Source organism: Rhopalosiphum padi, chromosome 4, assembly GCF_020882245.1.
Source record: "Rhopalosiphum padi isolate XX-2018 chromosome 4, ASM2088224v1, whole genome shotgun sequence".
In the NCBI taxonomy this organism is placed as follows: domain Eukaryota; kingdom Metazoa; phylum Arthropoda; class Insecta; order Hemiptera; family Aphididae; genus Rhopalosiphum; species Rhopalosiphum padi.
The window spans coordinates 30,879,074-30,893,125 of record NC_083600.1 but is presented as its reverse complement, the minus strand read 5'-3'; the positions used below and the strand labels follow the sequence as shown (position 1 = coordinate 30,893,125).

At 27.9% G+C, this 14,052-nt stretch overlaps 1 protein-coding gene across 1 annotated transcript in view; it reads right to left on the bottom strand.

Moving 5' to 3' along the window:
* LOC132930613 (uncharacterized) overlaps window positions 1–14,052 on the bottom strand; it is a 50,356-nt gene that overhangs the window by 17,630 nt on the left and 18,674 nt on the right. Inside the window, exon 2 of the mRNA XM_060996567.1 lies at window positions 9,734–9,872. Within this exon, the coding sequence (XP_060852550.1) occupies window positions 9,734–9,872 (139 nt within the window). The remainder of the gene's footprint in view (window positions 1–9,733; window positions 9,873–14,052) is intronic.

The following is a 14,052-nucleotide window of genomic DNA, read 5'->3' as shown; positions in this document are numbered from 1 at the left end:
ATTGTATAAATAACGGCCAAATAGATCGTAAGGTTTGTTTAAGAATCATAATAAATATTATATCGTAGAAACATTTTTGCACAAACTTTCAATATATCGTATACACTTCTATAGCGATGGCCTTATGCTACGCCATAACACTGTTATTTCATCATTTATTACACAATCAGCATTGCTGATTTTTCTATAACGTATTGTTCAATAGTCTGTCTGTTTATTGCGGTAAAAATATATTATATAATATAAAATCGTAAAAATTAATTTTATGTTGTTTTCAATGAAAAATGGTTAAAAATATTTTATCCATTAACAATATTATTAGATGTGACAGTAATTTTTATTGTTATTATTATAAATACGTATTTTTTGGCTCTTCAAAATCAATTTTTAACTACTTATTGTTAAGTACTTGTTGTACTTTCGGAACTAAGGAATTATTCATAAGCTAGTTTTTGTATTTCTAATTATATATTAGTAAACAGTAACTAAATAATAGTTTTATTGAAAGTAGTTTATTTTTTTTTTTTTTGTAAATGTTCATATATTTTAATTCAGTTAAAATATAATTTTAAAATTATCAGTTTGATAAGCAATTGCGAAAAATATGATTTAACATGGTTGAACCATACCGTGTAGGACATATGAGCAATACGTAGGATAATAATAATAATAATAATATTATATATTGAAAATAAAACGAATTAATATAATCGATTTATGTCCCTAATTTATTGGGGTGCGTGAACTTGCTTAGCGTTTCGTATGTATAAAAAAAGATTAGCTATAATAAATAATAATATTATTATGTTGACCTGTTTCTATAATAATGGCAGTACGGCGTTTTGGATATGCATTTTAGGTGCACGGCTGTCGTGTAGTTCAGTTTATAGTATTTTTTAAACATTATTTCATTAAAATATAATATTATCATTATTATCAATATGTCACAAAAAGTGTGCGTAATTAAAAATAAAACGAAAATAAATTATATATAATTTTTTCAAAAAACTGAATTTACTTTTAAGTAAATTATAATGAAATATAATTAAAAATAGCTGTTACGATTGTTACACGTGTCATAAAAAAAATATTTAAAAAAATATGTTTTGGTTGTATTTTATGATGCAAAGTTAAATTTTTAAAACAAATTTATAAATTATATTGACGACAAGAATGAGATACTTTCTCCGTTGTGTTGTCCTAATTTTCATTGCCAGGCTTTTGTTAAATGACGTAAAATTGAAGTAGGATTAAAACGAATAATTATATCGTTTTGACAACCATCCGGGTTATTATTGTTAATTATTGTAGTTATTCATTATCCTTGCACAGTGACGTGTACAGTTTCAGGTATTGTTACAACTTATAGTAATAACAATGGTCTATTATTACTGTGGACAATATACACCAAAACCGTATAATTACATCTATGAGGTATTTACTTTTGTTGAACCTGAGAAATGAAAATAACAGATAATAATATGCATTGCAGATATCACGATAATCGTTTTTCTTCAATTGCGATTTATTATACTTATAAATTATAAATCTTCGCTGATGTAATATATTGTACCATGAGTTAATAACGAGTTAAGCAAAATAAAGTAATTGATATTTTGAGTTTTTAAACTTTTTAAATTAAATAACATACGAGAAAACTTATATTTAATTTTTAAATGTTAGTTGATAAAATTAAAAATTGTATGCATTTGTACTCACAAAGTAATTTGTAAATTGTCATTATTTAGATAAATTGTTTAAAAATAATTTTAAATTTCAATAGTTTCCAGTGTGAATAAATACCTTAAAGTTATCTAAAATATTTTAAAAACCTTATAAGTTCTAGAATATACTAATACAAGACAATATTTGGTAAAAATGCATCTTAATAATTTTTGAACTACAAAATATAATAGTAAATTTTGAATTAAATTTTGTTAAAATTATCTAATACCTACAGATTAATAATAAAATTAAGTTAAAATAGCCAATACAAATATTTTAATTATTTTCGTTATATTATAATTATATGTATACTATATAAAACGACAACTTATAAAAATTGGATAAATAAGATATAAGCGAAGTCAAAATTATTTGAATGAATTGTGCGTATCAAACAAATACAAATTGTGATGTATCTATATATTTTTCCATCGTGTATACAGCCTTAAAAGTACTTGGAACTTTTTATTTTGAGCCTCCAAGTACCAACTAGATCCACTCTGCTAATAGAAACCACCATTAAAGTTGAAAATTGAAGTTGTCTTACTGTTTCAAGTTGTAACAGTAAACACAATAAAAGTATATAAAAAAATTAATAAAAACTCACATCATTGTAAAATATTTACATATTATATAGATATCGCTACGCCTAGAAACTTGAATTGAATTTTAAAAGAGTGTCTAGCTAATAAGTTATAATTATTTGAAATTTAGATGAGCAAATTAGTCGATTGACATTTTGCGATATACCCTTTACCCTCGTGTATTATATAGGTTAGGTTAGGCATATATTATTATGTGAACTGTACGTATTTGTGTTTCATTTACAATCACCCTCCTAGCATAATAATATACTAACCAAACATGATACAAGTGTTGCATCCGACATGCCCCAGGTTAGGTCGCCGAATTCGTCTGGTCGAATCATGGCTTATGCCCGGATACACGTGTATTATTGACGTTTTGAAACTATGAGAACCGCAATCGAACCTAAAACCGGGGACAGTGTTTTATCGGACATCCAGCTCAGCTCGGTAATTTCTACGCGTATTTGAACCCATTTGTTTGTATACGTCATGCAAACTTATTTTTTGCAACGATAAAAAAATACGAGAATAAAATGAAACCATATAATATATTATTCAGTATCTGTGTATGTGTATAATACAGAAGAATAACAGCGAGAGTAATTTTCCCGGGGATAATGGATTTGGAAAATCGTGACGACAATAGCTAGCTCTGCTGTCGAAACCGTAGAAACGGATATAACACTCCACTACCCTCTCACCCATCACCACTACCGTGTACACCATATCAGCTACCCGCTGTTACGTCCGGCCGAATAATGTTGAAATTCCTTTTACTCGCACACACTGAGTATCACGCCGTAACATATTATTTTTATAACAGCGCACATTATATAATATAGAAAAACGCATTGTGCACGATTGTTTAAAAAAAATAATCAAAATAATCAATGGTAATCGGTCAGCAAGTCAGTCTGTATGATTACGGGGATGCCGATAATAATTAAATAGCTTAAACTATTCGTAAATTTTATATTAGAGTAATTAATTTAGCATTAGTAAGTATTGATTTTATATTCAGTTTATTTGTCATTTATGGAATGTAACGGTTTTAATATATATATATTATCTCCTAAGACATTATATCCTATCGAAAAATCGATGTATATTAACAAAATGTATTTTTTTAAAACATTAATATAATAAAACCAAATCAATAACGATTAACATGATTGAAAAGTGTCCTATTACAGGCCAAAGAAAAATCAAAATTTTGGATTGCAGTTATTAAAGAATAAAACAAATTTGTAAAAATAAACACTTAATTAGATTAAAATAAAAAATATAATTTATTTTAATTTTTTTTCGAATCACTACTACAGATCTACTCCACTGCCACTGCGATATAATAATGTGAACTTCTTAAAACAAAACTCAGCCGAAATATCCCCATGTTGTAAACCAAAAATGAAATCCCTCGTGTACGTAATTTTATTATCGTCCACCAAACATGGCGTGTGAGTATAATATTATATTTTTATAAAGTGTTGCGTGAAATTTATCCTTCGTAATAGGATCTTCCTCGAAAAAGACTTGCACAAGACTTACTTCATTCAATAATAATATAATATTTCAGTATACCTAAAACGCCTATAGTATATTATATTCTACGTATAAGTTTTAAACCAGACCAATAATCTCTGTTGCTTAGTAAACTCTTGTTCTAATGAAATTTCTAGAAAATAGGGGTAGAATTTATAGATTTTCCAAAACTTTGCACTTAGAAATTTTAATTATAGCTTTATAAAATAGTATATACCTATAAATTTTGTTCATATGTCCCATATTATTATAATGTTGTCAATGATTTATACTTTAAAATTTAAGGTTTATTATTATAATCTTTAATCCATGTATAATACTTTGGAATTCAATCAATATTATAATATATTAATATCGTGTTTTTGACTGCAGGCTTAAAATTTAATTTACTTCTGTATTTGTAACATACGAAATTATGTGGAGAATGAAACTTGAATTTCGATTTGATTTATATTACGAGTAAAGTAGATATTTCTTTAGGGATTAGATTTAATTTGAAACTAATTCGATAGATATAGTTTAAACATTTTAAATTATTTTTATGGAAATCTACTAGAAGAAGATACCTACTATATTTTAAACAACTAACAAAATAAATAATAGTTTGATGAGTTGAAATAAATTTATCATAATACACCGATTTCGTTAATGTAATAATATTAATTTGAATCAAATCAAAAAGTTAGATTGATTATAGTCAGCTAAATATGTACTCAATTCGAATTTTCTTTTTTCTTTGATTTATTGTAATTTTTGTCAAATTGATTGCAGTAGGTTCACTGTTCAACTGTTGTTTACACGATAATAATAATATACATAATATATTATTAATGCAGGGGTATAGCTATAATATTATATACGAGGAAAATGCTTAGGCATAATATTTGAATTTCAACGCTTGATGTGCCTGTGCATATTATTTCCAAATAGTAAACTGATACGCGAACTAGAGCAATTATCAATACCATACCACAGCGGTCATGACGTATGCGTATAGAATTTTTATTTTATAACTCTGCGCCACACAGTTATTTTAGTATTGTTCTGAATCACAGATCAGGTTACATACGTATTATTATTGGCATATCGATAGTTTTTCGCATTTACATTATCACAAAAACTATTGAGAAATTCCATAAAATATCCAGTATAATGCATGTAATAGAGTACAACAATAATTCGTGTCTGATTTCAAATGGTTAATGATTTTTAGCATCCCACATATATTTAAAAATAAATAAATAAATAAAACTATCAAGACTTACAATGCTTTATTTCCTAGCTCTGTTTTTTGTTTAAATATTATTAAAATTCACTCGGATAAAATTATTTCAAAATTTATTGCAGCATACAACAGTATTGTCGAACATTTCGAATAGTTTTAAATTTACTCTCAGTTGTATAATTCAGTATAAGTGTATAAGTAGGTATTTACACTTTTTTTTAAGAAGTATTTTTATTTCTATTTTTTTAAATATTTGACAGATATGGTGTGGTGCTATGTAAAAATATTATGTGCCTATAAAAACCTATAAAATCAGTTGGTTTATGTTTGGAAAGCACATATTGTTTTGTTTTATTGTATTTCAGATAAGACGTAAATCGTATATGATAATATTATACGTACTACTCACCAAAATAATTAAATTTCATCAACAATTTCAAATTATCACGATGTGCCGCTAAAATTGTATATTAAATTCACATTGCATCTATAACAAAATATTATAATATGACCATGCCTGTATAATATCCGATATACATTTTGTGGAGTTATAAACTTATAAACAATTGCGCGCCGACAGCTCAAGAATTCGCGATTACAATACTGTTATAGCATATTATAGCCCGCAGTGGTACAATACAAGTATATATACATATATATACACATAATATTACAACGACTATAAAATATATTATAATCAAATACAGAAAAGACGCATCGAATTCCAATGCCCAAGGCAGCTATCCTACTGTGTATAATATTATTATATGTGCTGGACAACTATAATTGCACGTAGTTGTTATTATATAATATCGTCTCTTGGGGGCACTGTTTCACGTTTTTCTTACATCGATGCAAACGTTTTAAATAAATCGAATTTTTCTCCCAATATTCGACTGTATGACTCGCATAATGAAAAGTTCTGATTTAGCTTAAATGTTATGTAATGTAACAACGTATTTTTTTATACTATTATTAATATTATTATTAAAATATCAAAATAATTATGTTGTTATTATTATTATTATTCAAACAAATGGTTAAAAAAATAAATGAAAGAATTATTTTTTAAGATTGAATAAGGCTTTTCAATTATATAATTTAAGTCTATGACTATGAATTGTATGGTGTTACTGTATTGACAAAAAGTCAATTAATTAATTATTTCTGACCATTTTATTATTATTATTATTAAAGAATTAAACAATAACAACTCACAGTTATCTATTAGATATATTCTAATAAAATTTTTTCGTTTGGGTTTTTCAGGAACCGAGTTAAATCTGGAGATTAGGTTTGGACCCAATATTCTAATTTTCATTAAGTTAACTCAAACTAATCATAAAGTTATGTTTTGTGTACCTACATATTATATTGAAGGAATAATTAATACGGAATAATGTTATTATACGTCCGAAAGGTTATAAACATATTTTGAGCGTCGAAGGACCAAGAATTATAATTTAGTTGTTGTTGTAGTGGATCCTAGCCTGCAGTGATACAACTAATACATATTTAGATATTGCACTATCATAATAATTCTCATCGTATATCAACTACAACTCAGCCAAGATGTGGCAAAGAGGTATTGACTCCAATTCCCAAGATGGTTATTATATAATGATATTAGTACTCAAATTTTGTTTTGCACTGCGATAATTGTCTCGAAAAATATTAACGTTTTTAGAAATATTTTAACAACAATATTTTTAGTATTAATTACAAAACAGTATCATATATTTATCGCTATCACTTATTAATTTATTTGAATTTTTTAAATGACGATAAATTTATATTTATTTTACAGTACATTTTAGTGTCTTTACTGCAGTGAAAATGAGCCAAATTACTTAAAATATTCCAAAACTTAATTAATTCAAAATTACTAGATGTGTAACTACAATTATTTAATTTTCAACAGCAAAATTATTTTAATTTAATTATTATTCTATTTTTGATTATTTTTAACAAAATTATTTAGCTTTTACATAATATTAAATTATTAGTTTTTACACTCTTATAACTGATGAGTGAAAATTCCAAAAATGTACAAATCGTTAATTTTTCCAATGATTGTAAGCTTTTACAATATCGTATACTCGTATATAATATAGTTTTTCTCAGTAGTCAGGTCTTAAACAGTGATGGTTGTTATTGGACGCATGTAGACCAACTTGTTATGATTTTGGGGTACTATACCCCTAGACTCGCCGTTCATTCACCCTCGGGTGAAATAATAAGAATCAGTAAACATTATTTCGGCGTATCGGATAGGTGGTTAGCGTGCGAGTAAGTGAGTGGGTGAGAGTGGTAGGGGTGGAAAGAAAGAAAATAAAAGAAAAAACTCTTTACGAACCTAATCCAACACCCCCGCAGAGGCATCGCCGCTGGACACGCGTATATTAATATATATATATTATAATATTCTAGTGAGATGTTCTGCGTATAGTTTTCTAAAGTATTTCATTTTTATACTCTTTTTCGAGTTTTCCTATTGAAAAATGTACGTGGAAGACATGACGTATACATGATTATGGTTTACTATACGCATATATATGTATATCTGTATAGGGGCAAAGAAAACGGAAATATATTCAAATACGAAAACCAATATTTCCCGTACGCATATAATATATTGTAGATATGACGTATTTATAAGAGGAATATTATAAGGAGCCATGATGGGTAGAAGGGATAACGCCTGAGATGACTAGAAACCGACGTACATTTTTACGTGCAAACCGATAATATGTTATAGCATACGTTTTTTTAAAAAAAATGGCCAAACTGCAACTAGACGTGGTAAAATCTTTTTTATCCTTACGTGTTAGATTATTTTAAAATAATAATTCATCTGTCCGTACAATTTTTTTTCCGTGTTCCGTGTCCGATCCATTGAGATCGGTCTAGACTCCAGACTGCAGATTTTAAATGTCATCAATATGACCTAATACGATGTTCAGTGATGAGGACGTTGAGTTTATTTAATAAAAAAAAGTCATCTACAAAATTCAATTTTAACTAAGAATAACGTTACTGTTATGGTCTACGGCATTAAAATAATACTAAAAATTTAATCAAACATTTTCTTTTATACAAACTAATATTTATAAGGTTTATTTGTATTGTTATTTTTAAAAATGTTATGAAAGTTGAAACTTTTTAAATATAAAATTATTGAAAATGTATAAATGTTATAACTATAATGCAGAAGACAATAATTAAAAAAAATGGTACAATGGACGTCCGAAATAATATCATTTATTTCAATTTTTATAATTATCGTTGAACGCGTTGTAACCCTAAAATCACTTTTAATCATTTTTTATCTAAATTTATTTATTTTTCAATGTGCAGTAAACACGATGTAGTACATAAGTGCATTAAATATTTACATGTGTGAGTAAGTAACAGTTAACATTTGTGTAAGACCCGACTCTCACCAAATAACATCCACTGGAAAATAAAACCATGATACACGTATATTTGGACTTTGTTAAATTATGTGTAATATACTAATATATATATATATATATAATTATAATATTCACTAATCACTATAATATAATGACTTTAATCCATATACGTAATACGGTGTGCTGTATCTGCTTATTATTAGTTTAGATTATTACTCTGTTGTTGCGTATTAGGAAGGTATACTTAAAATATATCAATTAAAAAATCCACTGACATAACATTAATATATGAAATATTTATTCCATAGCATAAGCGAGTATGTTGTAACAAATGAAACATTTTCGGCAGATTAAATTAGTTGATTTTTTCAAATTATTCAATTTTAAATTTTCAAACTTTTTATTGCACGCAGTAAGCAATATTATGGTGTTCAGAGGTTTGATTAATTAATACTGTTGTTTTACGAGTTAAATGACTTGACGTTTAAACATTACATCGAATTTGTTTTGGTAGTTTACATTAGTAATGTTTAATGATGTTCCAACTTGGTAAGTTATTATTATTATCGTTTTGAGTAATACTCCCTCGGAAACTTTCGAATTACTAACAAAACCGATTACCCGTGTACAAACATTATGTGAACACGAACTAATTATTTAATTAATTAATTTCATCACCTTATATAACTGAATATTATATATTTTATTTTATATCATGTAATATATCATGTAAATTACTGATATAGCGTTTATTATCTACCGCCTGTATAAAATAAATTATTTTAAAATACAATGTATACATTTTGTATGGTATTGATGGATATACAAATTACAATATATGTTTATTATGTGGCTTATAATGATATGTATGGTAAACTGGTAAAGTAATAATGAGAGTGAAGTTTTATTTTTATTATAATAATACTCAATATCAATACTTGGGTTAAGGTAAGTCCAACAATTTGAAATCGTATATCGAACAATAAAAACCACACGAGTAAAAATACATTCAGTCCATTGGTAGTTAGATTTTTTTTCTTATGAATACTCGTATGAGTAAGTATGTAAGTATTCAATAATACGTCTTTATCGCATACTATGAATTCGAATTTAATGCAAATATACAGTTATCGGATTCTTAACATAATATTGAATTATTTCCTATGTAAATTCCGTTTTTATAAAGAACTAAAATGGCACTGCATTGTATATATTGTATAGTTTATACTAAAAATTACCCGCATGATAAAGTCTGACGACCTCGACGACAGTTTGAAATTTATACAACGAATGGCGAATGTCTTCATCAGGAATGTCTTCGGGGATCTCATAAACCAAAACCGAAAATGTTTTTTGTGGTCTGCATGGTATAGGAATCTAAAACATGTCAGTACAAACATTTTATTTGCATGTAGTAATGAACACTGACGGTATAATTGCAAGTGACAAATAATAGTATTAAGTTCTTGAATATAAATTTAAAAAAAATAATAATAAATAAATAAAGTTAGTGCACACAAGACGTTTAATAATATATAATTATAATTACAGTCGCTACCATTGAAACATTTCTTATTGAATTAATGTTTAGTGTTTCTCATTATTCCGTACTAATAGATTAAAAATATTTAATATCGATTTTTTTTTTACGTGTTTTAATTTTTTGTTATAGAGCGGAGAAGTTATTTTATTTGTAGTTGATGTTGATTTTTTGTTTTATTTTACAGTATTTTCACTTACTGCATACCATATTATTAGGTAGTTAGATACAATAAATTAGTACACATTTCAGTAAGTGTATTTTTATCTAATTTTAGCTCAAAATCATGACTCAAATACGTTGATTTATACAAATATATATATTATAACTTCTATGAGTAATATTATTTATTAAACTTTTATACGATTTGTAAGAATAATTTCTATAATTTCTATAATCTAATTGAGTTTTATAATTCGCCCTCCCATGTCATAAATATTATTAGTTTTAGACTTTATCTTTATAAACAGTTTCATATATATATATATTATATTATTTAACTATTGATTTATTTATTTTTTAATACTTAACATCATTTTAAGTTTGATAAAAAAATATATTATTATTATTATTATTAATTTATCTTGTCAAAAATCAATATAGTCTAAGTATGTCTAATAAGAAATTTTATATATTACAGTAGTCAGAATTTAATTATGAACATTTTTATGCAATTATTTTGATTGTAAACACTCATTTGAAGATTCTCTATTGTAAAAAACTGTAATCAAAATCCACAAAAAAGTAGAAAAAAAATGATAAATAATAATCAACATCTGGATCTGAATATACGTGTGTGTTATGCCCATAGCCCTGAAGGTTGTTTCTTAATGGAAATTCGATTTTGTGGTTTAACATAGTAATAAGTGTCGTAATACATTATAATAAACTCGTTACGCTTATATATATATAATATTATGAAAAGGAAAAAGAAAAGGAAAAGAGAAAAAAGAAGCAGATATATGCTGCCGGCGCGGCCATACCGTAACCGAGGCAGTTGAAGGGGTGCGCTGCTCCAGTGTATTGAGAACGGACGAAGGTGGTTTTGAAACGAGAAAAAGCCTCTCTGGGTGTTGCTGTTGCATGGTGGTTGTTTAGGTGTGTTTGGGTGTAAAATAAAAAAACCAAGAAAATAAACACAAAACGTTTACAGGCAAAGAGTGACAAAACGGAGGAGCGGTTGTGGCTCGAGAGTCGAGGAGGATATCACATGCCGCCACCCAGCTATTAATCATTTTGCCCGAATAATCCTGCGACATATTTATTTCTATATATATATATATATATATATCCATGACCGCCGTGTCGTGCCAGCGGCGGCGGCTGCGTATTTAGCTATAGCAATTTGTCATTTTCAAACGTTCCGTTTTTGCGTCACGTGCCCCCTCTCCTCTGCCTCACAAAAAATCCCTCACCCATACCTCTACACTTATTTCTGCAGAACACCAACCAGCTTTATTTAATAATTTATCGGATCCCTGTGACGTTAATGAAACCACACCGAATGTAGGCTGCGCGTATAGGACGTCATAATAATATATCAATTTACGAGCAATTAATAATATCATGTGACCATTAAAATAACATAATACTTGTATTAAAAGTACATCGTATCGATTATAAGTTCTCTATAAGGTGTCCCGTGTTCTAGCGTTAGGTTTATTTTCGTAAATACAACACTTAAAGTGTTATGCTAATAGGTAATAATATCAGACACAGTCACTTTATGCAATGAGACCACCAAAACGAAACATAGCAGAAATATTTCAAAGGTAATTGTTATTACATACAAATTACCTATACAGTATAGTATTTAGGTGCCGATTACGGGCATACGTGTAGTTATACTATAGGAGATATTATGTGCATCAGATACTACATACATGTATTTGCCAAATAAATAATAATAGATACCAGTGATATCAAAATATATTGTCTAATTTTATTATAATATCTGAGTAATTTTGTTATCTACATTATACATTAAAGGATAAACCGGAAAACCATTTATTTGAGATTTTTACTTAGTTTTTTTCTTTCTTTTTAATGGTAAATTGTAAAAGTTTTTAATTATTCTATCACACTTATTTTCTATTAAAAATATGAAAAATGTTAAGTATTCGTAAGTATGGTTAAAAAAATACACTGATAGTAAGTTATAAGTTATAACGATGTGTATTTTATTTGTATTTAAAGAAAATACATCATGCATGAACCATGTATATTTTCTATTTTAATTTTCTATTTGAATGTGGGTTTTACGTCTACTGGAAGTTCTGTTAAGAAGTACCCATATAAAAAAATATAACATTTTATAAAAGAATTATAATGATTTACAATACTTGTATATTACTCAAGACACGCGTTCACTATTATAACTCATAAGTATTTTATTAAATAATTTCAAAAAATGTAAAATAAATAATATCATGTTTTGTTACTTAACTCCTGTATATGAACAGTAAATACAAATATAATGTCTATTATATTACGTGGTTACGTGGCGTAAAATGACTACAATAGAAAATGAAAAAAAAAAAGTATTGCAAACATATTTTCTATATCTATAAAGTATAAAGTGAAATATTTACTTTAAAGAAAATCAATAACCATACGCTCAAAGTTTATTGAAAATGTAAGAAAAGAGAAAGTTACAAAAGCCTATGTATAATATAAAGAGCGGCCATAATCCCAGGAAATCAGAAAACATAAATAAAAATAAATTATAATACGTAATATATTGACTGCCCTATATTGATATATTCTTAAAAGTTTTAAAAATATTTTATGCAAAGAACGACGTATCCGCGTGTGTGTCTCAGTCTTAAACAGTGCAAAACATAGACAATTTTACCTCCAGAAGAATTCATTTCACATTGTTATTATTAACATTACAGTAAATAAACCTATTATCTAATGTGAAAGGAATAACAATTATTATCATTTATCGCTTTCTGTTAATGAAATGATTTTAATTTTGAAGCAAGAATATGGACGTTTTAAAATTATAATTTGTTTAATTATACATTGTATAATGCTCTTAATAATGCTGATTCATAAATATGATAAATATATCATAGAAATTATACGCGAGGCTCTAGAAAATAGTCCGACTTTTAAATTTGATAAAAGGTCAATTCACTGTGAAATTAAAAATAATAATGTAAAATGGATTGATCTGAGCGTAAAATTTGCAGTCATGGATAACATGCAGGTCTAGTGCAGGTCACTAGATAAGTAAATGTTGATATAAATGTTCATTTAATAAAATTTTTATACTTCGCGTGAGTAGTGACAGAAGGAGGAAGAAAGGGGGGGAGGGTATGAAAACAGTAAAAAAAATATACGGTCTCGAGATTTAAATTTTTTGAACTGTTTTGGAGATGCACGTGTTCTATTTTTGTTTTAAACCACGCAACAAAAATAAAAATATACCGGCAAAAATCTAAGAAAATAAAAATTACATTTTCCCGTCCGCGATGAAAAGCAAAAATTTCATTCGACGAGAACAAAACCAAAAAAAAAATCAACGACCAACTACTAAAGGATAATCTTTTAGAGTGATTTTGGCGAGAGGTAGAAAGGAAAAAATGAGGAAAAAAATCGCGTGCGAGTGGTGTCTAACGGCTATAATAACCGTATACTTATGAGTGTGCGTGCACGTGTAGAGTCGTTTAGTGAGGAAAGGTAAATAGGAAAAACAAACGCACATGAGATAACGCGCGAGAGATAAGGACACACGGGTGGAAAAGAGCAGGCGGCTTTCTCTTCGCCTACGAACATTCCGTCCGTGTCGTATCGGAGGGGCGTCAGTGGCGTGTGCTAATTTTAATTAGCTACACCGGTGGAGGCGGCGGCGGTGGCGGCAGTGACGGTGGCAATCGCGGTCGTAGAACGCGGCGCGACCATGACCACAGTCGATGGCGGCAGTGGCAGTGGCAGTGGCGACAGTGGCAGCGGCGGAGGTGGCGTCGTCGACCACGACGACGGCGGAAAGCGTGGCGAAATATCAATACG